The sequence below is a fragment of the Zootermopsis nevadensis genome, unplaced genomic scaffold, assembly GCF_977971745.1.
Source record: "Zootermopsis nevadensis isolate Lab colony 2312 unplaced genomic scaffold, Znev_1.0 Znev_ptg000024l, whole genome shotgun sequence".
Lineage (NCBI taxonomy): Eukaryota > Metazoa > Arthropoda > Insecta > Blattodea > Termopsidae > Zootermopsis > Zootermopsis nevadensis.
In genome coordinates this window covers 5,578,944-5,606,808 of record NW_028259156.1, presented here as the reverse complement: position 1 = coordinate 5,606,808, position 27,865 = coordinate 5,578,944, and the positions used below count along the sequence as shown (strand labels likewise).

The 27,865-nt window shown below is 37.1% G+C and overlaps 2 protein-coding genes across 2 annotated transcripts in view; one reads left to right on the top strand and one right to left on the bottom strand.

Annotated features, from left to right (window-relative positions):
* Window positions 1-2,195: 2,195 nt before the first annotated feature.
* LOC147872697 (eukaryotic translation initiation factor 4 gamma 3-like) overlaps window positions 2,196-27,865 on the bottom strand; it is a 116,005-nt gene continuing 90,335 nt past the window's right edge. Inside the window, exons 3-11 of the mRNA XM_087355028.1 lie at window positions 8,600-8,675; window positions 7,708-7,854; window positions 7,115-7,173; window positions 6,251-6,409; window positions 5,519-5,656; window positions 4,843-5,058; window positions 4,192-4,256; window positions 3,423-3,576; window positions 2,196-2,429 (exon numbers count right to left, since the gene is read on the bottom strand). Of these exons, the coding sequence (XP_087211154.1) occupies window positions 2,295-2,429; window positions 3,423-3,576; window positions 4,192-4,256; window positions 4,843-5,058; window positions 5,519-5,656; window positions 6,251-6,409; window positions 7,115-7,173; window positions 7,708-7,854; window positions 8,600-8,675 (1,149 nt within the window). The 3' untranslated portion in view covers window positions 2,196-2,294. The remainder of the gene's footprint in view (window positions 2,430-3,422; window positions 3,577-4,191; window positions 4,257-4,842; window positions 5,059-5,518; window positions 5,657-6,250; window positions 6,410-7,114; window positions 7,174-7,707; window positions 7,855-8,599; window positions 8,676-27,865) is intronic.
* Window positions 10,820-13,228, top strand: LOC147872702 (eukaryotic translation initiation factor 4 gamma 3-like). The gene is made up of 4 exons (XM_087355105.1): window positions 10,820-11,091; window positions 11,676-11,813; window positions 12,297-12,512; window positions 13,099-13,228. The coding sequence occupies exons 1-4, from the start codon at window positions 10,972-10,974 to the stop codon at window positions 13,165-13,167; spliced, it is 543 nt and encodes a 180-aa protein (XP_087211231.1). The 5' UTR covers window positions 10,820-10,971; the 3' UTR covers window positions 13,168-13,228.

Genomic DNA, 27,865 nt, shown 5'->3' with positions numbered 1-27,865 from the left:
CTTCGCTAATCTGTCTGCTATTTCATTACCGAAAATTCTGATGTGTGCTTTGATCCACTCAAAATGAATAGTCCAATTTTGATCTTTGAGATTGCTTAATCTATTTCTTATCTCAGATATTACAAAGCCATGTTTGAAGTTGTTTTTTAGTAGATCGAGAGAAACTGGACTATCTGTGTACACCGCTACTATTCTTTCCTCAATGCTGATTTCCCTTAAAGTTGTTACTGCATCCAAGGCCTCTAGAATTCCGATCTGCTCAGCTTGATTGTTTGAGCAATGATCGGGTAACTTGGTTTTTAAGCTATGAATTAGTTCTCCATTTTTGATGATAACAGCGGCAGCACTCACCTTTCCCTGGTGTTTACTTCCATCTATATAGATTTCCACAGTGTATTTATTGAAGTCTTTCACTTCATCAAGAGTTATTCTTTCCGCTGGATGAGACCATTCCTTCCTGTTTAATGGTGCTTCGTACTCCGTAGAGTCATCTTTCAGTCTGTGTATAGTTTTATATATCTTCACTGCTTCTTCGATAGTAATGCAGATAGGATATTCTGTCTTCCTGGTCTTTTCGAAGTGTGCATTTGTCAGTAGTGAGCGACCAGCCCACTGCCTCTGCACAATTTCTACTCAATCCTTATCTTTGTCTGCTATAGCCATCTGATAGGAATCAGGAGAGACTTGTGTGAGAAATGGCCAGGGAGTTTTGCTTAGGAAACATGTCGTTCATTGTTTTTTGTGCCATAAATCTACGGCATGGGACCGCCGGCTTTAGTTCCCTTCCGAAGGAAGTTGTTCTATGGATTTTTATCACCCCTTAAAATTCCATCAACCTCAGCAGTGTTTGAACTCGCGTACCTTGGGTCCAGTGGCGACGACATTAACCACTAGTGCAATGAGGGCGACAAGTTCGTTGAAATATTACTTTGCTAAAATAATAACAGGAAAGTTTATGAACATGTTTTTTATTTAATATTCTTAAATATATTAATTAGAAACAATTCAGAAAACATTAAATAATTTAACTATTTAACAAAAAATAAACAATTGAACTATTTTACAAAGAACTAAACTATTTCACTATTTAAATACTGAAGTATTTAACAAAAAAACTAAATTATTTATTTATTTAACAAATGTGAACAATTCAGATATTTAACAAAAAAAAATGAACAGTCTAACTATTTAAATACTAAACTATTTAACAAAAAATAAACAATTGAACTATTTTACAAAGAACTAAACTATTTCACTATTTAAATACTGAAGTATTTAACAAAAAAACTAAATAATTTATTTATTTAACAAATGTGAATAATTCAGATATTTAACAAAAAACTGAACAGTGTAACTATTTAAATACTAAACTATTTAACAAAAAATAAACAATTTCAAGATTTAAACAATTGAACTATTTTACAAAGAACTAAACTATTTCACTATTTAAATACCGAAGTATTTAACAAAAAACTAAATAATTTATTTATTTAACAAATGTGAACAATTAAGATATTTAACAAAGAACTAAACTATTTTACTATTTAAATACTGAAGTATTTAACAAAAATATTTCACTATTTAAATACTGAAGTATTTAACAAAAAGCTAAATTATTTATTTATTTAACAAATGTGAACAATTCAGATATTTAACAAAAAAAATGAACAGTCTAACTATTTAAATACTAAACTATTTAACAAAAAATAAACAATTGAACTATTTTACAAAGAACTAAACTATTTCACTATTTAAATACTGAAGTATTTAACAAATAAACTAAATAATTTATTTATTTAACAAATGTGAATAATTCAGATATTTAACAAAAAACTGAACAGTGTAACTATTTAAATACTAAACTATTTAACAAAAAATAAACAATTTCAAGATTTAAACAATTGAACTATTTTACAAAGAACTAAACTATTTCACTATTTAAATACCGAAGTATTTAACAAAAAAACTAAATAATTTATTTATTTAACAAATGTGAACAATTAAGATATTTAACAAAGAACTAAACTATTTTACTATTTAAATACTGAAGTATTTAACAAAAAAACTAAATAATTTATTTATTTAACAAATGTGAACATTTCAGATATTTAACAAAGAACTAAACTATTTCACTATTTAAATACGGAAGTATTTAACAAACAAACTAAATTATTTATTTATTTAACAAATGTGAACAATTCAGACATTTAACAAAGAACTAAACTATTTTACTATTTAAATACTGAAGTATTTAACAAAAAAACTAAATAATTTATTTATTTAAAAAATCTCATCTAACGTCCATTCCTTGGAGCCCAGTTGCTTTGCTTCAGGTCGATGACGTAGTCGATCTTAAACTTTATTCTGCTAGAGAGCATCGCCTTCTTATTTGTTAGTTCCTTCATTGTATGAAGGAACTCAGACAGATCCTGCAAGAAATCAAAAATTTAAAGTCACATTTCATGGGCATAATTAACTTCTTACGCTTATAAGCCTACACATAAAACTAGAAAATTCTGCCACTACTCATGTAGTTCACATAGAACTTGCTGTGTGGGAAGGCGCGTGTAAACTTAAATTGAGAGCTGAAGGTTGCTGTCTCGAACAAAACGTAAACAAAGGCATAAACCGAGATTTTCGGTGGCTGAGCCTAGACATGACCCTTCGATCAGATTCCTGCTTTGTCCTGTCAGGACTGAGTGAATTCTGACATGATTCAGCAGAGGTGATGAGAGGAAACGTAAAAGTCTAACCCAATACTGAGCAAGATTCCCGTCGCACTAGACAGGGACAAGTTGAAGTCACGGCATGAGGCGTCTTTATATGAAACATGTAAGAGTGTAGAAGAGTATGAAGAAATTCAGAAGAACATGTCACGGTGATCATTTATCACACAGAAACACTATTCAGAATATTGTCAGCGAGCTCAGAAAGGTATTTCATATCAGAATAGATGCAACATCCTCACGCGTTCTTTACAATGTGCACTTTCAACCATCGAATCCACCTTCTGTGACAGTTCCCAATTTGGCCACCAGATTGCAGCACCTAACTTTCTACCTAGGAGGATATTCAAAATAGGATTATGCGAGGTCGTGCAGAATACCACAAACTCCATATCAAATTTCATCCTAGTCTGTCCATTGGTTCTCGAATTGAATGGACTGGAAAGACAGATGGACGAGAAGGTGCGACCAGCCCATAATGCCTTCTCGCTATGATTTTGTGCAAAGAATGTATAACATGTTACAAAATGGAAGCCAGAAAGTCAGTGAGATCAAAGGGACACACTTACTGCTTTTTGCATTGTACTTTCCGTATAAACCTGTGGTCATCATAGAGCCCAAAGGAAGGCAATAAATTACACGGTAGGAGAACTGCAAATTAAAACTAAAAGTATTCCAAAATGAAAACAAACATACTTGGCTCTTGCTCTCGAAATCCTTTCCGGCCGTCATCAGAAGAGTGCAGAGGCACTCCAAGGAATGTTCGTCTTCTTTGGTAAGGAGACGTTTAATGCAATGCTGCATGGTGCTTGTGGCGAGCATATCTGCTTTATGCAGCTCGCCAATAAACCTGTAACATAGTGAAGAATATGTCACTTGGGTTGAGTTAAGACAATAGTAAAAGTCCAAAGAACAGAAGAGAAACGAGGTTCTTTGCCTCTACAAGGTACAGAAAGATTTGTGCCTTAAAATAATGAGAACTTTTGTTTAAATAGATGGAATTTAATCAGTGTCTTGTGTGTGATATATATTTTTGAGGTGAAATATAATATTTCTGTACGTGGTCCTGTAAAAATCTGTATCTGTTTATAAATATAAAACAGCTGAGACAGAATATTGAAAATTTCAAATTAAATAATTATTTTTATGTAATTTGCATTTGATTCTGTATGGAGGTAAGCCATCAGTGCCATTTCACGATGCAAATACCAAGAAGAAGAAATATCGAGGAAGTGGAGACTTTATGATAGTGTGTGATCATGTAAGCAGCAGCATTATGAAGCACATTTAGAAATTGGTCCTGGATTTTGTGGAACACTTGCATACTGGAGGGCAAGAACCCATTAACATTTCAAATTTCCTCTCAGTGTCTTGTCATAATTCACAACTCTTAAGTTCACTACTTTCAGAGTCACTGATGAATCAAATGTAGAGCTTCAAAATCACAAAGAAAAATGTAAGTTACCTGATGTTTCCTATTGATTTCATTTGTATCCTTCGCAGTTCCTGCTGTAGTTCGGTTTTCTTTGCCTGCAGAAAAAATAAGTAGAAAAGATTAGAAATCGCCTTTTTTGATGGTATCTTGTAAGAGCCCTTCTTTAATGCACAGCTTTCAACATATGTAAGTTTGCATTTTAAAGTTTGTGTCCACGATACTCAGCCGGTCAAGAAGCCCCCTGCCTTTATGCCTCCAAAAGAACGCCATGACCTAATGAGAAATGTCGAGTGCAGCCGGAGTCCATTATTATGAGAGTTTACAACATTTTGAAAAAAATGAGTACATTAAGTGCTCATTATAGGAAGTTAAACTAACCTAAGAAGTTAGGAAAATGTTTTTTCATCTTGAGGTACCATTTATATCATAATAATTTAAATTAAGTTTATGTGCATTCTACATTCAGTCTTTATCAATTATGTCTCTTTCTTGTCTTTCAAGAAGTCTTAAAACCTGAACAACATATTGAATAATAATTTTTCAAATGATAGATATTCATCTTCAAGCAAAAAGGGAGGAGACATCTATTCCATTCGATCAAGCAGACGGAGCTATTCCCAATCAGTGGACAGAAGCGTAGTAACATATGACCGTAGACAAAGACATTAGAGAAGCACTTACTGGGTCTGCTGTTTCCTCAATCTCTTTCTGTGTGGCTTCTAGATTTATTTCTGCTTCAGGATTCTTTTCAAATTCTGCCCGGCATCGACCTAGCAGCAACTTCCTGAAGGTGACCTCTGGTTCGCCATTGTTCCCACGCTCTGCCGGAACTTTCATGCTGGAGAGAACCTTGCACATTCGTGCATAAATCTCTGTGAACTTTGGTTCATCAACAGCCTGCACATAAAAACACACAACATTATCACTTTGCTCTCATGTTATATTTATGAAAAACAACTCTGTTGAGCATACGTTACATAAACTAAATTTATGAAATGATGGCCACCTAAATGAAGCTTCAACAAAAGTAAATCTTTATCCCTTAAACCTGAGAAACTCAAAATCTCAGTCAGATGCAAGACACATTTCATGACAGCCTTAATTTTCTTGCATAAGATAAACATTTTTAGATGAGAGCAGATAAATTCTAAGCTTGGAGGTGAATTTAAAGAGAGAACAATCAGCTTACTGCTTTTTAAGATTATTATCATAGTGAACAGTAACAACGTCTCCAATACTACACTGAGGATAACTTCAATATTTAAGAAATTGAGCTGCAAAGTTACAAAAGAAGGGAATTTCTATCAATATGACGTCTCTGTCTGAATGTATCAGCTGCTAAAGACCGGTGCCTCACCTTTTCAAATATGAGGTCGATGACGCCCTTCAGGCGATCGCTGCTGTCAATTGGCAGATCCTGGACTTGTGAAACTAGTTTGTCAAACTTGTCAGGCGTGAGTTTGTTGAGCAAACTGCGAGCCTTCTTTAACAGCTCCTGCAACATCAAGTTCCCTCTCATCATCTGACAGAACGCAAACACAGAAATAAAGCGAAACATGTTTTACTTCCTTAAAGCCTTCATAGAGATGATTAAAACCTAGAGCCAGTTGCTCTGCATGCGCCGTCCAGCCGCGTTTTGTCTACACCGAAGAAGAAGTCTGTTGTCATGAGAAGCCAATGTCTATTGAGAAATATAATTACAATGCATACTCATTATATGCAATTAAACACTTGGAAAGGTAAACATTGCTTCTAAAATCAAAGAGTAAGCAAAAAGAAAGTTTATTTTTTAGTGTGGCAAAGTTCCAATAAGAAGTGGTGAGGAAATTAGGAGGAGACGAATTCCGGAAATGCTTGCAGCTTCTCAGATCGAAATGTCTGATCTTTAAGAGCATCAAGATTAAAATATAGACCTACAATTTTGCCTGTTCCTTAATTTGGCGATGAACCTTCAGTTTCAATAAGCCACCTAGTTAGTTAGAGTAGACTTAGAGCAGGACTGTTCCCTTCAGCCATCTTGCATTGGGGCAGATACAGCATTATTGACTGTTTCCAGGATCCTGTCATTAAATGAATGCCAGGAACATACCTGAGTCTGGGCAGCCTGCTCGTTGGTCGCCGGCTTCCTTCGCCCAGGTCGCCAGGCGTTTTCACATCTCGCCAGTTTCACCTCATTGAGTTTTATTTCAATGACCGGCCTGGTGCTCATGGTGTTTGTAGTTTCAGTGGCTGGCCTTGCTGCAGGCTGCTGTGAATGACACCAAAGCAACACAACATTAACCAAAAGTGTTCACTCTTAAATGTTGTTTTGATCACAGTATTACGTACAATTTTTCCATTTTCTGGCTTTAATCATGCATTTAATACATTACTCGATGCTTCCTACAGCTCAGATAATAAGAGACCTGTATGTATAAAGCCCTAAACAGTACATGACTGAAATTAGGCTCCAGGTGTTGTGTTCATCACCTCTCACAAAAAATACAACATTTCTTCTGCTGCAGTTGACGTAGAACTGTTCACTTTATTATTTTCTATCACAGTTTATATGTTCACAACTGCATCATCAGTGAAAGATGATACACCCAAATTATGCTATTTCATCCGTAAAAGCCTTGGGTACCCTCTCTTTTGACAGGGAATACTCGTGTCCGACCCCATCGACATCGCGAGTCACCGAGTAACTGCCTTAAGCTATACTTCGTCCTACAAACTACACTCTGACAGCTACAGATGAAATCCTTCTCCTCCTCTTCAACAAATGATTCAGTCCGAAATGGATTTGACTTCTCACTTTTATTTACACGCCTTAGAAAGCACTTACCTCTTCATTTTTCCAATATCTGACAATTTTCAGTTACTGTTTAGTATTTATGATTTCAAGGAATCGTTCATTAATGCACAGAATAACTCAGAGCCATGCCCCACAATGCAACAGAAAGTTTAAACGTACCTGATTTTTGTCGTCCTTCATTGCCTTCAGCTTCTCAATTAGCTGTGTTGCAGCAAAGTCTGTAACAATCGATAATTATTTTAGATAGTAAAATTCCTCTTTTGACTATATGTTAACAAACAAGAAAGTTTGTCTTTCGAAACTGTTACGAATGTAAAGATGGAAAAAGACGAGAGGGTTTTCCGAAGACCAGAAACCCATGTCTCATGCAGCCTTAGGTGTAAAGAGTGGCAGCTGATAATGTTGAAAATTATCCCACATTTCGACTAACAATGGAGTTGCCTTCTTCAGGTCAGAGATTGCAACCGAAATGTTTTGTGAAATGGATAATTTCAAACTTTAATGCCTTTCACCTCCTAAGGCTCGAGGTCAAAATATGAGAGCAAACTCTCTTCTTCTTTGGGTACATAAATTAGTCTGCAACTCAGGGCGAAGACAAAATATTGAAGGTAACTAGAACAAAATGCCTAGGAGAATATCTGGATATCTCATGAGACATGCAGGAACATGGTAAAGAACAGAATTTCATACTGAGGCAATTTGCAGCCTGTAATCTTTGACTTAGTACTTAAATAGAATGAGAGCAAACATACTTTCTGCTTGCAGCTCCTTGATCTGCTCAGCCTGCAGATTTCTTTCCTTCCTCAGTTTCTCCTTCTCCTCTCTGACGGCTCGGAGACTGACTTTGTGTTTCTCCCCTTGCCGGCGCTCAAACAAGATTTGGTTTTTGAGTTCCGTGTCTGTAACAATTCACGACTGCATCAAATGGTCTGTTAAATTCCTCATGTGACGTTATTTCAAGAAACAGCTTCAGGAGTTAAGTATTACTACGTAAAGAAAAGAGTTAGTTTAGTTAAAAAAAATTAACTGTAATAAGAGTTTGTAATTTTGAAATTGCATTTTTCTTGCCCGTGATCAAATTCCAAATTCAGTTTAAGAGTCACTTCCAGTTGGAAAAACCAGTGTCTCTTACGCAATGCATTACTGATTGCTATTTGCAGTGTTTAAAACTGGGATTTGCATGCTGGTCACCGGAAAACATTCTTCTTAACGAAGACGTCGTTAAACAGCCTGGCTCTCATCGAGTCTTCCCGAAAGAGGGATGGGTGTCTACCCTGGGGGACCATCAGACAGACCTCATCCTCGTCACTTGTGACTGAGGCGCAAGGTACACGTGGACACAAAATTAATCTTGGTCTCAACTCTCAGAGAGCAAAGTAAACGTACATAATTCACTAGAAAATGATTCTTTGAAGTCCAGCAAATTTAAAATGTCTGAGAATGACTATTAAAAAAGCAAAATTGCAATGCATTTAACATTTCTTGGTTTTCCTTCTGACAAAATCACTTAAAATAATGAAGAGTTGCTGGAAGTCTGGGGGGCATATCTGGACATCTAGAAAGACGTACATAAACATCACACTGACGAGGTTTACGGACTGTACTCCACAACTTACTGCATGCACGGAATTAAACCACACTTACTCTCTGCTGCCAGCATCCTGATCCTGTTCATCAAGAAGCAAGTGATCCTCGTGTCTTCAGTTTCAGCAGGGTTTACCTGAGGACAGACAAAAAATGAGTCATTTTATAGTCCAAGAATTCTCTGCAACTTCATGAGATTAATATTTATTATGAAATTGTTGTCCCAGTCACACACAAATCGCATGTGCCTTGGCTGTTTGTGCTGCGCTGCTATCGATTTTCGTTTCTGCCAGAAAATATTAAGAAGACCTCACTTATAGAAAGAGAAATTAAGGCTGTGTCAGATAACGAGGCCTTCCTTGTAATGAATGATTTACCTTTAAAATTAGCATGTTAGGAAACGTTTCAAAGCTTTAATTGCAATATACAAGTCAGTTTATGATTAATCTGTAATACAAAACAACGATCCTGACAAATTAAGCTGTTCACTCAACAATAACTTTCCTCTAGACGAAAAAATTAAGACTGAAAACAACCTTTAACAATGTCTGAATGCGACAAGTGACCCAGTCATAGGTCCCTATCAGCTGTTTAGCTTAGCCGGAATTCAAGTAACTTTGTTGATGATGGCGGACGTGTGTTGCTGCTAGCATTTGAATTCTTAAGAATGACATACAATCCCTCAAGATAACGAAATAATAATATTTGTTTAAATCTTGTCAGTCACAATCACAATAAAATTCCTATTAAATATTAAAATATTACTATAATTAGCATTTAAATATTTAAAATATATTAAATGATGTTCTCATCGAAATGTTCGATTTACATTAGATCATCACTTTTTACACGACATGTTTTGAAACAAAATTAAATTATCAAATATATTATTTTATTTTCTATTTCTAATTTTATTAATATTCATTTAGTCTTTATATTATTTACTTTACAGGATGATAACAAAACGTTCACCCACACAAAATCATGTCAAGCACGACATACATATACAGAACAACTTCGAATACGATATTAAAAAATACAATAAAATCTGGAAGAAAACTTCATTTGAAATCTGATAAACATCTGACTAAAAGTTGCATTTAAGAAATTATATTTAAGTTTATATAATTTTATACACCTGAAGATGGTTCTTTTAGAACTGAAACATGTCGTGTAAAAAGTGATGTTCTAATGTAAATGGAACATTTCGATAGAGAACATCATTTAATATATTTTAAATATTTAAATGCTAATTATAATAATATTTTAATATTTAATAGGAATTTTATTGTGATTGTGACTGACAAGATTTAAACATATATATATATATATATATATATATATATATATATTTATCACAATATGACGCAACTTTATCATCTCAGAAATAATAATATTATTAATAAGTAGGAAACCCTTGACTCACCCATTGTGAAGAGCTGGAGACCTCCATGTCGCAGGCAGCAAGATTTGAATAAGAAATTAAACACGTTGCAGGAAATATTTTCACTATATATATAGAATTATCTTGTTCTAGAAGCTGCTCACACCACCATTCGTTTCACACTGAGGAAAGCCAACCAACTACTGAGTAGAGCGGGCCGTGCGTAACTGCTATTTATACCATAAAAGTGTGACGTCACGTATGGCGCAACAGTCAGTAGACCGAGTGCAATACGGTTCATTCAGGCGTGCATAAGAAATGAGAAATGAACCTTATGGCATGCCAGCCGAGATTGTTGCGCGTGTTCGTATTTTATAAGAACACCTGCGTTTCATATTTACACATTCTTTGTAGTTCAAGAAATACAAATTGAATTACTCCAAGTTATAATTTTTTGACATTCCATCATAAATGTAAGAAGTCAATTATTAATATTAAATATTTTCTGTGTGAAAGGAAATTAATTTAAAAGTAATGAAAGGAGGCTTGAAGTAAATTTTGCGGTTTAATTTGCACTTGTTTAAAAACAACGTCGTGTTTTTTATACTTTTTTAATTTTAAGACGATTATTGAGAGCCCCGGGCGCTGTTGAAACCATCGCCCCTGCGACAGGGAAAATGTTTCCTTCCTTCGAATCCCGACTATTCATTTTGACCAATAAGAGAACGCAGGAAGGTAAGAACTCTGGAAGAAGTGTCCTGAGTTCGATTTCCTTCAAGGGCGGTTCCTTTGGCTCCGAAACTAAGCGAGACAGAAGAAGAGTTTTTTGCTTCGAAGAGGAGATTTCGGAAACGAAGGCCTCGACACTGAGTTCGAGACCCGACAAAGATGTATTAAATGCATGATTAAAGCCAGAAAATGGAAAAATTGTACGTAATACTGTGATCAAAACAACATTTAAGAGTGAACACTTTTGGTTAATGTTGTGTTGCTTTGGTGTCATTCACAGCAGCCTGCAGCAAGGCCAGCCACTGAAACTACAAACACCATGAGCACCAGGCCGGTCATTGAAATAAAACTCAATGAGGTGAAACTGGCGAGATGTGAAAACGCCTGGCGACCTGGGCGAAGGAAGCCGGCGACCAACGAGCAGGCTGCCCAGACTCAGGTATGTTCCTGGCATTCATTTAATGACAGGATCCTGGAAACAGTCAATAATGCTGTATCTGCCCCAATGCAAGATGGCTGAAGGGAACAGTCCTGCTCTAAGTCTACTCTAACTAACTAGGTGGCTTATTGAAACTGAAGGTTCATCGCCAAATTAAGGAACAGGCAAAATTGTAGGTCTATATTTTAATCTTGATGCTCTTAAAGATCAGACATTTCGATCTGAGAAGCTGCAAGCATTTCCGGAATTCGTCTCCTCCTAATTTCCTCACCACTTCTTATTGGAACTTTGCCACACTAAAAAATAAACTTTCTTTTTGCTTACTCTTTGATTTTAGAAGCAATCCAAGTGTTTAATTGCATATAATGAGTATGCATTGTAATTATATTTCTCAATAGACATTGGCTTCTCATGACAACAGACTTCTTCTTCGGTGTAGACAAAACGCGGCTGGACGGCGCATGCAGAGCAACTGGCTCTAGGTTTTAATCATCTCTATGAAGGCTTTAAGGAAGTAAAACATGTTTCGCTTTATTTCTGTGTTTGCGTTCTGTCAGATGATGAGAGGGAACTTGATGTTGCAGGAGCTGTTAAAGAAGGCTCGCAGTTTGCTCAACAAACTCACGCCTGACAAGTTTGACAAACTAGTTTCACAAGTCCAGGATCTGCCAATTGACAGCAGCGATCGCCTGAAGGGCGTCATCGACCTCATATTTGAAAAGGTGAGGCACCGGTCTTTAGCAGCTGATACATTCAGACAGAGACGTCATACTGAAAGAAATTCCCTTCTTTTGTAACTTTGCAGCTCAATTTCTTAAATATTGAAGTTATCCTCAGTGTAGTATTGGAGACGCTAGGGGCAAGTGAAAATTATAATTGTTACTGTTCACTATGATAATAATCTTAAAAAGCAGTAAGCTGATTGTTCTCTCTTTAAATTCACCTCCAAGCTTAGAATTTATCTGCTCTCATCTAAAAATGTTTATCTTATGCAAGAAAATTAAGGCTGTCATGAAATGTGTCTTGCATCTGACTGAGATTTTGAGTTTCTCAGGTTTAAGGGATAAAGATTTACTTTTGTTGAAGCTTCATTTAGGTGGCCATCATTTCATAAATTTAGTTTATGTAACGTATGCTCAACAGAGTTGTTTTTCATAAATATAACATGAGAGCAAAGTGATAATGTTGTGTGTTTTTATGTGCAGGCTGTTGATGAACCAAAGTTCACAGAGATTTATGCACGAATGTGCAAGGTTCTCTCCAGCATGAAAGTTCCGGCAGAGCGTGGGAACAATGGCGAACCAGAGGTCACCTTCAGGAAGTTGCTGCTAGGTCGATGCCGGGCAGAATTTGAAAAGAATCCTGAAGCAGAAATAAATCTAGAAGCCACACAGAAAGAGATTGAGGAAACAGCAGACCCAGTAAGTGCTTCTCTAATGTCTTTGTCTACGGTCATATGTTACTACGCTTCTGTCCACTGATTGGGAATAGCTCCGTCTGCTTGATCGAATGGAATAGATGTCTCCTCCCTTTTTGCTTGAAGATGAATATCTATCATTTGAAAAATTATTATTCAATATGTTGTTCAGGTTTTAAGACTTCTTGAAAGACAAGAAAGAGACATAATTGATAAAGACTGAATGTAGAATGCACATAAACTTAATTTAAATTATTATGATATAAATGGTACCTCAAGATGAAAAAACATTTTCCTAACTTCTTAGGTTAGTTTAACTTCCTATAATGAGCACTTAATGTACTCATTTTTTTCAAAATGTTGTAAACTCTCATAATAATGGACTCCGGCTGCACTCGACATTTCTCATTAGGTCATGGCGTTCTTTTGGAGGCATAAAGGCAGGGGGCTTCTTGACCGGCTGAGTATCGTGGACACAAACTTTAAAATGCAAACTTACATATGTTGAAAGCTGTGCATTAAAGAAGGGCTCTTACAAGATACCATCAAAAAAGGCGATTTCTAATCTTTTCTACTTATTTTTTCTGCAGGCAAAGAAAACCGAACTACAGCAGGAACTGCGAAGGATACAAATGAAATCAATAGGAAACATCAGGTAACTTACATTTTTCTTTGTGATTTTGAAGCTCTACATTTGATTCATCAGTGACTCTGAAAGTAGTGAACTTATGAGTTGTGAATTATGACAAGACACTGAGAGGAAATTTGAAATGTTAATGGGTTCTTGCCCTCCAGTATGCAAGTGTTCCACAAAATCCAGGACCAATTTCTAAATGTGCTTCATAATGCTGCTGCTTACATGATCACACACTATCATAAAGTCTCCACTTCCTCGGTATTTCTTCTTCTTGGTATTTGCATCGTGAAATGGCACTGATGGCTTACCTCCATACAGAATCAAATGCAAATTACATAAAAATAATTATTTAATTTGAAATTTTCAATATTCTGTCTCAGCTGTTTTATATTTATAAACAGATACAGATTTTTACAGGACCACGTACAGAAATATTATATTTCACCTCAAAAATATATATCACACACAAGACACTGATTAAATTCCATCTATTTAAACAAAAGTTCTCATTATTTTAAGGCACAAATCTTTCTGTACCTTGTAGAGGCAAAGAACCTCGTTTCTCTTCTGTTCTTTGGACTTTTACTATTGTCTTAACTCAACCCAAGTGATATATTCTTCACTATGTTACAGGTTTATTGGCGAGCTGCATAAAGCAGATATGCTCGCCACAAGCACCATGCAGCATTGCATTAAACGTCTCCTTACCAAAGAAGACGAACATTCCTTGGAGTGCCTCTGCACTCTTCTGATGACGGTCGGCAAGGATTTGGAGAGCAAGAGCCAAGTATGTTTGTTTTCATTTTGGAATACTTTTAGTTTTAATTTACAGTTCTCCTACCGTGTAATTTATTGCCTTCCTTTGGGCTCTATGATGACCACAGGTTTATACGGAAAGTACAATGCAAAAAGCAGTAAGTGTGTCCCTTTGATCTCACTGACTTTCTGGCTTCCATTTTGTAACATGTTATACATTCTTTGCACAAAATCATAGCGAGAAGGCATTATGGGCTGGTCGCACCTTCTCGTCCATCTGTCTTTCCAGTCCATTCAATTCGAGAACCAATGGACAGACTAGGATGAAATTTGATATGGAGTTTGTGGTATTCTGCACGACCTCGCATAATCCTATTTTGAATATCCTCCTAGGTAGAAAGTCAGGTGCTGCAATCTGGTGGCCAAATTGGGAACTGTCACAGAAGGTGGATTCGATGGTTGAAAGTGCACATTGTAAAGAACGCGTGAGGATGTTGCATCTATTCTGATATGAAATACCTTTCTGAGATCGCTGACAATATTCTGAATAGTGTTTCTGTGTGATAAATGATCACCGTGACATGTTCTTCTGAATTTCTTCATACTCTTCTACACTCTTACATGTTTCATATAAAGACGCCTCATGCCGTGACTTCAACTTGTCCCTGTCTAGTGCGACGGGAATCTTGCTCAGTATTGGGTTAGACTTTTACGTTTCCTCTCATCACCTCTGCTGAATCATGTCAGAATTCACTCAGTCCTGACAGGACAAAGCAGGAATCTGATCGAAGGGTCATGTCTAGGCTCAGCCACCAAAAATCTCGGTTTATGCCTTTGTTTAGATGAGACACATACTTACGTTTTGTTCGAGACAGCAACCTTCAGCTCTCAATTTAAATTTACACGCGCCTTCCCACACAGCAAGTTCTATGTGAACTACATGAGTAGTGGCAGAATTTTCTAGTTTTATGTGTAGGCTTACAAGCGTAAGAAGTTAATTATGCCCATGAAATGTGACTTTAAATTTTTGTTTTCTTGCAGGATCTGTCTGAGTTCCTTTGTGGAATGAAGGAAGTAACAAATAAGAAGGCGGTGATCTCTAGCAGAATAAAGTTTAAGATCGACTACGTCATCGACCTGAAGCAAAGCAACTGGGCTCCAAGGAATGGACGTTAGATGAGATTTTTTAAATAAACAAATTATTTAGTTTTTTTGTTAAATACTTCAGTATTTAAATAGTGAAATAGTTTAGTTCTTTGTAAAATAGTTCAATTGTTTATTTTTTGTTAAATAGTTAAATTATTTAATGTTTTCTGAATTGTTTCTAATTAATATATTTAAGAATATTAAATAAAAAACATGTTCATAAACTTTCCTGTTATTATTTTAGCAAAGTAATATTTCAACGAACTTGTCGCCCTCATTGCACTAGTGGTTAATGTCGTCGCCACTGGACCCAAGGTACGCGAGTTCAAACACTGCTGAGGTTGATGGAATTTTAAGGGGTGATAAAAATCCATAGAACAACTTCCTTCGGAAGGGAACTAAAGCCGGCGGTCCCATGCCGTAGATTTATGGCACAAAAAACAATGAACGACATGTTTCCTAAGCAAAACTCCCTGGTCATTTCTCACACAAATCTCTCCTGATTCCTACTAGTTGGCTATAGCAGACAAAAATAAGGATTGAGTATAAATTGTGCAGAGGCAGTGGGCTGGTCGCTCACTACTGACAAATGCACACTTCGAAAAGACCAGGAAGACAGAATATCCTATCTGCATTACTATCGAAGAAGCAGTGCAGATATATAAAACTATACACGGACTGAAAGATGACTCTAACGAGTACGGAGCACCATTAAACAAGAAGGAATGGTCTCATCCAGCGGAAAGAATAACTCTTGATGAAGTGAAAGACTTCAATTAACACACTGTGGAAATCTATACAGATGGAAGTAAACACCAGGGAAAGGTGAGTGCTGCCGCTGTTATCTTCAAAAATGGAAAACTAATTCATAGCTTAAAAACCAAGTTACCCGATCACTGCTCAAACAATCAAGCTGAGCAGATCGGAATTCTAGAGGCCTTGGATGCAGTAACAACTTTAAGGGAAATCAGCATTGAGGAAAGAATACACAGATAGTCCAGTTTCTCTCGATCTACTAAAAAACAACTTCAAACATGGCTTTGTAATATCTGAGATAAGAAATAGATTAAGGAATCTCAAAGATCAAAATTGGACTATTCATTTTGGGTGGATCAAAGCACACATCAGAATTTTCGGTAATGAAATAGCGGACAGATTAGCGAAGGCAGCAGCAGAAGATGGTGGAAATGTAGTACATGCATTGAAGCCTAAAAGTACAATTATTAAAGAAACAAAGGAGGAAGGGATTATAAAATGGCAAAATGAGTGGAGCGCCACCAATAAAGGAGCAGTGTGCAAGAAATTCTTCCCATCAGTGTGACAAAGAATGAAGCTAAATATTGAAATAAGCCCCAAACTGACAGCAATAATGACTGGACATGGCAAAAGCAAATCATATCTACACAGGTTTGGGATCATTGACGACCCAAGATGCTAATGTCTGAAAGCAGCACAAACAGTGGATCACCTCATCTATGACTGCGATAAACTACAACAACCAAGGCGGAACTTAATAGATGCAATAGTCAAGAATGGTGGCACATGGCCAGTGTTGCATGAAGAAATTGTTCAGAAATTTTTAGGTAATTTTAATAAATTCATTGAATCCACTGATTATAATACAGTTTAGCACAGGAACATAGGTGCAAACGGTGGCAATGGATCATGATATTAAAGTTGTATACTCTATTGAAGTGTTTTATATTAATGCATGTAATATTGCAATCTTGTAATGGGGCATGCTGAATAAATGTAAATAAAAAAAGACAGAATACTTTAACTTGGTATCGCAAATACACGAGTGTGTGTACTGAAATATTTAGCAATAATAGTCTGGTGTGGGGGAACATTTTTTATTTCAACATTCTCAAGATAACAGAAGATCGCTGCTACTTGCACTACATGACTGAAACTCTGAATACGTGTTCTTATTGGAGATCCAAAACTACCCAAAAATCTCAAAATTTTAATCACTTTTCGCTTATGTAAGACATGTTTAATTTGGCCCACAGTTTAACAACGCACTCCTCTGCATTTGTCTTATTACCAGTCGTATTTCGTTCTATGGAGGATTTGAGGTTGTGATGATGCAAGCAATTTTTATTTTTTATTTTATCATACAAGTATGAAAGCCTATCTCAGTGTTCTGCCAACTTCTCACTGGAGTCGGCTTGCGTGTGTAAAAATATAAACAATTAGTCCTATTTAATGACCGCAATAAAATAATGATTGTCTGGCTTGCCACTTTGAATCACAAGATCTAAAATCACAACACTAATAAATATTTCACTTACACTTACAGTATCATCATGGCACTACAGACTAATTATTCCGTGCGGACATTAAAGACACAAGTCATTTGAATACGAAAAATCACATTAACACACACCGTCACTGTATAATTTCTGCATAATAGTCACCTCATTTAAAAGACGCATCCAATGTTTGATAGACGCCTGTTTAACGTGTTTTGTCCACGGTACTCCCAGTATCGAAGTACATGTACTCATAGCTCATGTCAACTTTGTTAATGGAAGTATCATTACGCCATGTAGTGCAACTCTCTAGCACATAAACGGAACAGACCTAGTGACACCTACAAAGACGATCTGCTTTAAAAATAAACAATTCGGAGTTCTGCAGCGTAAACAGGGATTATTTACTTCAGAAACATTAACCCTTGTAATGGCTGAGTTGTCTTCTTTGGTTTACCACTGAATGTTCAAATATTATTTAGGCGACTTTAAGCTATAAAAGGTGAATATCTAATTGATGCTGACGTGGCTACAAAACACTTGCACGAGAAAAATGCAAATGAAAATATTAAAAAATTGTGAATATAAGAAATGTATAAGAAAAAGAAAGGTCTTTACCATTCTTTTAAATAAGAAAATGGTTGACCTCAACATGAACTGAAGAATAAGTGAATTGTACCAAAATCACCCACAAACTGCAATTTTCATAAACACAACTGCAGTGACGGTGGAAGACCATTTGAAGATTCTGGAAACTAGATAAAAATGTTATTCAATGTTTTTTAGAAAAACTATTGTCAAGAAGAAAATTCATGGAGAAACTAAAAACATTAAAACATGGGAGACATTACCAACCTACATAAAACCCTGAGAGTGAATATAAGGAAAACAAAATGCACACTGGGAACTTTTGTTTTGCAATATCATTTTTACCCATGGTTAACAACTTGTAACAATCTGAGAGAAACTGATTTGCTGGCCATAATTGATCTTCCACAAATGTTGAAATGTTTTGGATTTCGGGGGCCTTTAACAAACTTATGACTTGCATGCTTCACGAAAAGAAAAGAAAAACACGAATCTTACGCAAAACATGTACAGTACACGCAGGTCATTCTTTATTTAAGTCTCCAAAGAAATTATGAGCTTCTGGATATCCAACTTACATTTAGTAGTTCAGAATATAATAAAGGAGTTTATACAAATTAAGAAATATTGAAATGGGTGACATGACTTGTCTGCTGCCAGATCAAGAACTACCATTAGGAGGTCATGAATTATCTGAGTTGCCCCTTGACAGAAGTAATCGTAAAGAATATTTCAACACTGCTAGAACATTAGGAACCTCTGCTGAATGACCTTTTTCAAAGGCACATCTCTGGCCATTGAAAATAATTTGTTAAAAGCCCTCCATGAAGTGTTGCTAGTTGACATTTGAAGACAAATTCAGGAACCGCATAATATTGGATGAAACTTCTGATTTTCATTTTCTCATGAGGTACATTCATGATAGTAACAGGTCTTTCTGCTCAAACCCTTTCTCTCTGTGTTCACAAATTCTTACATTTAGGTTCATACATTACAGACAGGTCTGGGTATAGATTTTATTCACAAAATAAGAGAAATTCAAAGTCACATGCAAAATGAACATGACACACTTCTCAATTTTCTAACAAAAACCAGGGAAATGAAGAAGGCAAAACCTGACACAGAAAATTCTGCAGAAGAGAAGTACAGAAAACTTTTCTACAAAATTACTGCTACTACATAAGTGAGAAATTTTACAGATATAAGTTTAAGTCTGCCTTTCCTAAACAGCATACACAAAAACTGCCCGTGTATTTTTTACATTCCCTTGTTCATTAAAACCTTGCAACTAACAGTAGTCCGAGCTGCTGATATTGTTGAAAATAAGCCATAGCACTGAATGGGGCAAACCAAAAAATTAAGCAGACATCACACAAAATATCATTGCTGGGTAAAAACTCAGAGCACTGAGAAATAAACAGTCCATTCTTTTCTGTCATTCCAGCGCATGGTGCATGACGGCACAAACCTTGTGTTTTGAGTCACTAAATTCAGTAACCGATACTAAGACGAGAACAAAAGTATGATCTGAGACTGTTGAAACCATAAGTACTGCAACTGTGTTTGTCGGCATTACTGTAAGTGGTTACACAGGCGGTTGAAATTAACGGATAATGAAAAATATTAAGAACTGATGGTTTCAACAGAATAAAACTAATGAAAAGACACAGACATTTTTAAGATAATTGGAACTGAAACAAATGAGAGGCCTCTGACACAACCAAGATGTCCTTGGAAGGACATCAGACACAGTATGGAAGAGACTGGAATAATGTTTACATATTTCTCAATGTGAGACCTGATTTGGTTCAGTTTCAATTGCTTCAGTGCGAACAATCCCCAGATACTAAACACCAATCACAACTGACCTTCAAGAAAGAAAATGGAAAACAAGAATCTAACAAAATATACGTGTCAACACAGCTGTTCCCTGGTCTTTTATTCACTCCCTTAGTTCACTGTAGTTTTTGACAACACTTAATAAGACTTTGGGTAAACTGCTCAACTTCTTCCTGGCTGCTTTCGAACTGCGAGCTCTCCCAGTGAGGGAGGGTTTGCAGAATTACATTTATCAGTGCAGTGGTGTGACCCTCCACATGGCTGGTTAATATTCTGTTATGGGCACTGTCAAATGATTACTGCAACAATTTTATAGGATTAAGGTAGAACACGAGTCAGGAAACCAGGAACTGGCCCATTATCACAGAATACCACTGTAGTCAACACAGAACTAGAACATCGGTACACCGCTCATGATCACAACACACACTGGGCCAGCGGAACAACAGTATACAAGCAAACACTAAACATATATTACAATAAGAAATAATAAATGGCCACCCCATAATGTTCCATGTAAAGCTGGTCCCAAGTTTACTTTTAGCATTATAAGGGAGAAACATCAGAACCACATTTCACACGGCAATTGATTTTATACAATCCACAGACCATCCCATATTTTAAATTATTGATTTTAATTCTGTATCGTTTTTATTCTAATACTGCAACGTTCTGCGTTACTGTTATTATCGTGAAGGGAAGCAACTGCCTGTCTGGAAATGCGTCCCATAGAAACCTGATCTTACAGCCCACAAATAATGCGAAGCAACGGACACTATTAATCTAGTGTCTGAGTGAACGAAATATCTGAGAAGAGTGTTCAGTGTCATTTTGCCCACCATAAATCCTACATGGACTGTCTTGAGTTTCAACCCGGGCTCCCACATTGAGAACTCGGCAACTAACCACATGAGCTGTGGACTTTTTCTAAGGTCAGTTGATGAATACAGCCTGCAATGATGGAATTATACTTTTGGGAATAAATTCAAGGTTCCAAATATGACCTAAGTGTGTCTTTAATCTCAATCTGTAAATGTAATATAATATATGCATGTTCTTCAGCTTTCATGGCGACTGTGTACAATAAAATCCTTTCGGGCGCTCAGCCGCATCAACTGGTTACTCTATTCGTCTATTGGAGCGTTAAGACCTCAGGTTTACTGTGGTATTATTTGTGCATTTACCTAACACATTTCGGTCAAGGAAGTAAAAGTTACCATCTTCATGAGACTGAAGCCCCCGTACGTGACAAAAATCTTCAACGAGAAACGAAATCACTAGTACAGCCTGTCACTGAACGTGAGCAAACTCGGTCCGAGACACAGAGAGGAATTAATGAGAAGGTTTCATCGTCATGCGAATGCCGAACGCGTGTTCCATATTCAGAAGATGTAAAATGGAAGTTTATCGACGACGTTTATGTGCTGGAAACCATAACGGAATGAAACGAACGGTTAACGCTTTCAACCCTGAAGTTATTTTAAATTACATCTACAAAGTCAGTACCTACCTGAAATAAAACACTGAGTTTTCATTAGTACGACAGATTGCTTATTGGTCTTTAGGGAAATGACCGCTGTTATTTATGAAAGTCACGTGGGACAAATAAATACACTCTGTTGATAAAATACGGAGTTACTGAACGTTAAATCAGTTCTAGAACCGGTTCTACTGCAGCCACTGAACAGAGACAAAGACGAAACGGCGAAGAGCCCAACGGCTCACAGACTTCATCGCCGTCCCATGGACTTCACGGTTTTACAGAACCATCTATGGGGATATGGGGCAGTCTACAGCGAAGGCGGCCCAACTGAAGCAACCAATTAACATTCGTGACATTCAAAACAGCCAGAAAGTTGGTTTAATGTGCGTTGCACAGTGTAATCAGGTGTTTGGTTTGGTTACACTTAGTTATATACTCAGTGGAGCCGAATCCTTCCTGAAAAGCTAACAGTCGCTCAGCCACTCAAGAAGCATCGTTCCAGTTTGCTTACGTAACCAACAAATCAAATGACGTATTTTTGTAAAACTTGGTGTGAATAGTAGAGGCCACCTCGAGTTATAGGCCTAGACTTTAAAATCGAACAATCAAAGATGGCAACATGCTCGCGGGAGCAGCTGTATAATCGAAAAACTTTTGTTTCTGAAGTAGCACCGTACCAACTACAACGCGTAATTAGGCCTGATTTTACGGACAGGTGGTGCTTCCTGTACAATAAACAAAATGATTCATCTGTTTCAAGGGAAACCTCCGAAGAAATGATTACATGAAGCAAATCAACGGGCTCAACTGGATTCCGATCTGATGGTGACAAGGAACGGTTAGAACGCAGAGGGTGCAAATTTGCGGGGAACAGACACGCACATTCTGCAGAGCTAAATTTCGACGACATCAAATCTGATAAATCTATAAAGAAACACGAATTTTAACGAGTAAAAATGGGCCACTAAATTGTACGCTCGCCAGAACGTCTAAAACACAGAAATACGTTTTCAGAACCTGAAATTATTTAGCGGTATTCATTTGTTCTAACCAGAATCGCGTTCCAGGTAATTTATATTTGATAACGCCTAAGAAACAAAGAGCCTTCCTCACAAAGGTTTTTGTGTGTCTCTAACTAAGGATTAACATAGACGGTATCGCCTTGTTCATGCGGCAACTTCTACTCCCCTGTACCGCGGACAGTCTAGACGATCCTCATCAGGGAGAAATAGTCTATCTGTTTGCTTCTGGGTTGCGCATGCGTGTGAAGAGATAATGACGCCATGCGGGACAAGGTTAGGTTCTCTGGGGCACTGCTCTGTAAAAATTAACTTCCAGGAGCTAACAGAGCCCTGGAGAGGACGCCGTAGCTGACTCACGTAGCTTCAACCCATTACAGGAAACAGAACTCGCAACTCCTTCATAGTTAAAGAAAGTGCAATGGTACAATTATTTTGCTCCCAGTACCATGGTTCGCATCACTCGCCCACTCACTATTTGCAGCAGGAAATTCTTTCAAAAGTCGATTGTACACTCTGCTCGTCAAAGAATTGCCCACTTTCTTTGTGGAACTCGACGGTTCATCGCTGTGTTTACAAAAGCCCGCCGCCGCACTCTATCCTGAGCCAGCTGAATCCAGTTCGCTCCATCGATTCCTATCGCCCTAAAGCCCATCTTACCTCGGAAGTTCAACAACCGAATCTTCCAGCTCTTGTGGTATTACTTCCTGGTTCCAAATCGGGACCAGAAGCTTGTGTGTCTCTGAGTGCAGTGTGCTACCACCTGCATGGACTAGTTTCGCCGGAATTGAGTCGACGCCTGGAGGTTTATAACATTTTAATTTCCCAATTGCATTTTCAACTTCGCTAAGTCTCGGTTCCTGGACGAAGGGCTCTGCTGTATGCACTTCAGGCTCGTCAAATCGATCAGGTACGTGAACGATTAGTACCTTACTAAAGTAGGGGAAGGTCCATTATCGGACAGTGCTTACTTTTTCGAAACGTCGCTAGTTGGTCCTTAGTTGGAGTAAATCCGTTGAGCCGGTCAGCCGCTGACAGTGAATCTTTCAATTTGTACAAATTTTGAGCTACATTGTTTATTTTTGGAAGGCCGTATCAACTAATTCTGGTAAGTGAAATAATTACTCAATTATTTTAATTTTGTTGTACCAACTACAGACTGCATGTGTAGAATGATTTTGTTCCAGCAGGAGGCACTAGATATACGTGTCTGTCGTCTAATATCGAACAGGTGGTTTCTGGCAGTACCGGACAAACAATTCTCGAAAATATTATTTAAGAATAAATACAATTTAGTTTGCTTATGTTTTACCACTGATGATTATATTGTATTTACTATTGGAGAGATAACTGGTTTTGGTGTTCCTTTATTTTGTTTCAGGGATTAAAATTAGATTTGCTATTAGAATGAAGAACGGCGAGCCCAATGGAAAAAAAAGACAATGGACAGAAGATTAAATGAAATTTGCTATAGATAAGGTTAGGAATAAGGAGACGTCGGTAAGAGAAGCAGCAGATACTTTTTCAGTCCCCATAATTTCTCTTGGAGATAGACTAACAACATTGCAAGAAGGGAGAATAGTGAAAATGACACCCGACATTGGTTGGTTTCGGAGAAATTTCAATGATGAGTTGGAGGAAGAACTACTCAGGCAAATAGAAGACCTACAACAGCGTGCATCGTTTGGTCAGAAATTTTTGACTAAGGCTGGATAAATGTCTTTCTTGTGGTGGTTGGGCGCATGAAAACTGAGCCGACACAAAGGGAAATATGTCATATTACAAATGTGATTCCTGCAAAAGACGTTAAGATTCTTAAGAACTGAAAGTTTCTATCAAAACTAAGAAAAACATTATAAGTAAAGCAGTGTCCGAAAGTTGACGCCAATTTTTGTAATGTCGAAAACGTAAACAATTTTTTAAACACATTTTTCTTTACTTTTTTGACACTTTGTTTTATTCAAAATACATGTTTCAGGAAGAAAAAATTCAAATTTGTGAAAATTAATAAGATGTTTTAACTTCACATTACACATTCCTCCCCCCGCCCCGAAAGCTTTAGGTATCTGGGACTATACGACCTTCCCTTACTGATCTGACCTGTCCTAAACTAACCAAACCTAAACTAACCCAACCTGACCTAACATAATCTATCCCAACACAAATTAGGCACTGAGTATCGATATCCTGGCCCCAATCGAAGAGACACTAGTTGTGAACAGCTGAATGTCTCTAGCATCTCCAGTAGAGCACAAAGGAAGAGACAGACAGAAGAAGGCGCAGGGAACGAACAGCAATCATTAACAAATTCTCAGCATCAGCCAGAAACCAAACTCCACTGATCAGAGACATATCACACCAGAATAACGAACCACGAACTTCTAAGCCCCAAACATCAGAACGCGCTTGAAATGAGAAGCATCGGATAGAATTAACCCACAAAGAAGAGAACAGAATAACATGGAAATTTAAATAGGCGACATTCAACAGAACGAGGGAACAGGTCACCAATCAAGTTCCACATCGTTGGTTGTTATTATGTAAAGGACAACAAGTCAAAATCTGAAGATGGAATTAGATAAAGCACCCGAAATACTTTATAACTCAACTATTTTCACGAACATATTTAGAGTTATTAGAACGAAAGGTCGGCGAGGAGCGCTACATTTTGTAATAATTAAAGAGCATTTTCTGCTCTTAAATTTGTGATCAGTGGTTGTAATTTCTTGTACGAATCCTCCGCGGATACCAACCACTCACACACAAGCAAAACGAATTTTTGTTACTTATACGATCAATGAACGGAAGTTCAATAAAAGTGGTTTGGAGTTACAGCAATTATTTCTTCATCAGACGGAATGCCAGTACACACAGATTAATTGTCTCCTAACGACGCTTTTTAGCTACGAGCCTCGTCAAATCCCCAGGTACGGCTGATCATTTTGAGCATGGCAAGAAAGGCCCAATTAAGGTTGGCTCAGTAAAACGAATGATACAAACAATATCCAATCACTACTCGGCTCGGATCACGCGAGAGGCCTGGCCATTAAAATGCAATTAATTCGCTTCTTCCAAACAAACTAACAAACTGAAGACTTTAAAAATTCTCACTGGACCTATGAGAGCTTTAGCCAATGGTAGTTCAGCTAGCCCAGTTCGATTTTCAATACGATGTTCGTAATTAAAGCAACCACCAAGCCCACAACCAATTTCGTCGTTAGGAGGAAGTGAATAGATGCCCCCTCCACATTTAAACTGGTTAGCGTAATATATGTAAAACTGCGTGGCCATTAGTCAACCTAATGATAATTTTCTATGAATCGGAGGACTTCGGACTATAATCAATGGTATATTATGTGCATAGTTAAGTATGTAACAACGCGAAATCAATTAATTGAATACGGAATCCATTGTCAGTAAATTAGCCCAGTTTTTCATGAAGGCTGTTTATTCTGTAAGAACGAAATTTTTCAAAATGGAACACTTGTAGTCTTATAAACCAATTTAAATTTGAAGATGGCTGTCTTCTGGGTTGTTGCCTCGCGTAGTCTGGTAGACAGCCAACTTCGGACTAGCCGCTGTGAAAATTTCAAATCCAAATTCAATTTAGTTACGTAGAGGACAATGTGGAACAACTCTGAAGCATGTCTTGTGAAGTGAAAAGATCGCTTAATTTAGGTAAGGCGCCTTTATTTTGGTGATATGCTGAATACGGATTTAAATAATGCCGAAAGGTCTTTCGACGGCGTAAAAGAGAGGTCACAGGCTTACAGGCTTGCAGACTTCATGATCAGCACCTCGTTTACTTTATAGTGACAGAGTTTTCCGGGATTAGATTATTATGTTGATAGTGAAAATACGAAAAGATTTTTATTGATAGAACAAGAAAATATGTCAGCTCTTCAGGGAATTTGTAATTTTTTTTAAAGTTTCTGTCAGGTGCTTACCGCCCGTATCACAACCTCGGATACTCCTAGAAGTAGATACTTGTTTGATTCATTCTTCTCTTGACTTTTTTATGTTCAAATATATTATTTGTTACGATGACGGACAATTAATAATACTTTAATATGTATTAACGTACCAAGAGATTCAGCAAATGACTAGGAAAAATAAAAATGTTAAAACGTTTATTATAAAGCATGTGCAATTGAATTTACCCAAATTTACTAACCAATTCACCAATCCATATTAAAGTATTTATTGATGGTTGCAATTCAATAAAATCTGACACGGTTAATAAACACACGTGTCGCTCTGATTACACAACATCCCACGAAGGTCGTTCCAGTTCGTCAGTCGTCTTTTCAACGAGTGCAAAGAGTGTTCAATGTCGAACACCACCTGGCATCTCGTTCCTAATTAACTTGCCAGAATGAGTTTAGGGATACAATTATCGATTTTAGAAACTGAACTCCTGAAAAGCTATGTCGAATGCAGCGCCTAGTAACAGAGTTTATAAACAAAATCTACTGACGCATTTTTTCGTGCGTTCTGCGCACTGCGTCCAGTTTGACTGCATTATGAACGGCGCTGTCCGCAGGTCCACGTGTTATAACTACGAAACTATATAACAGATTTCGATTAAACTTATTAGTGACTCTGCACATTTTTTCGTTGTACTAGAGCAGGGCGCTCCTTTCGGAGCTCCTGGGGGGGGGGGGTTGGTCAAGTTTGTAAAACGCAACCAACCTTGGTTAGTCCCGAAGGGGAGTTAGTTTAGGGTCTCATTCAAGTGTTTTAACCCCTGAGTAAGATACTAAACTAACCCCCCCGAATGGGGGGTTTAAACACTTGACCAAAACACCGAAGGGGGTTAGTTGCGTTTTAAAATCTTGAGTAAGACGCTAAACTAACCCCCGTGTATAAACAAATATAAGGTGATATTGTTGATGACGTCATTTTTTGACGACAACGATGGCTAATCCTTTCGGAGCGCTTCCTGTAATCTGATATTTTACTTCTTTACGTCGCTGATCAGAGGCCAACAGTTCTTGGTTAATCAACTATCTACGTCCAAACCCACTCTTGCAAATCTTCGTCTGATTCTCTAAATGTGTCGTTAATATGGTCTCGTTTATCAATGTAAGTCTTACTTCGCTTTTCTTTATTTCTTAAATAGGTCTGATGTTTTAGTTCTTTACGTCGCTGTTCAGAGGCCAACTGTTCTTGTTCAGTCGACTTTTTACGTCCAGCCCCACCCCTGCAAATCTTCGTCTTAAAATCGATCATAAAGTCAGTTTTCATAACAGTTTTCGTAATCGTAATATATCGAATGAGTATCAGTTTACCTTGTTGGAGTTGTTGGAGTTGGTACTTCAAATACTTGATAACGTCTTCTTTCACTTTTCTGATGTTTTAGGCCAACTGTCAGTCAATATTCAAGAATGCTAAGTGCTCCTTCTAGAGCAGTGATAATACGACTGGCTTGATATTTTTTAATTTCTTTGTTGTGAAGCGTTATTTGTTTACTCGGCATTGTTGTGTTCCACAACAATGCCGTGTAAACAAATATCTGTTGACATTGTTGATGACGTCATTTTTTGACGACAAATTGGTTGACGACGACGAAATCACAAATTTTTATAGTAGACTGGGCCCATGTAAATGTTACATTGCATGATTAGTTATACA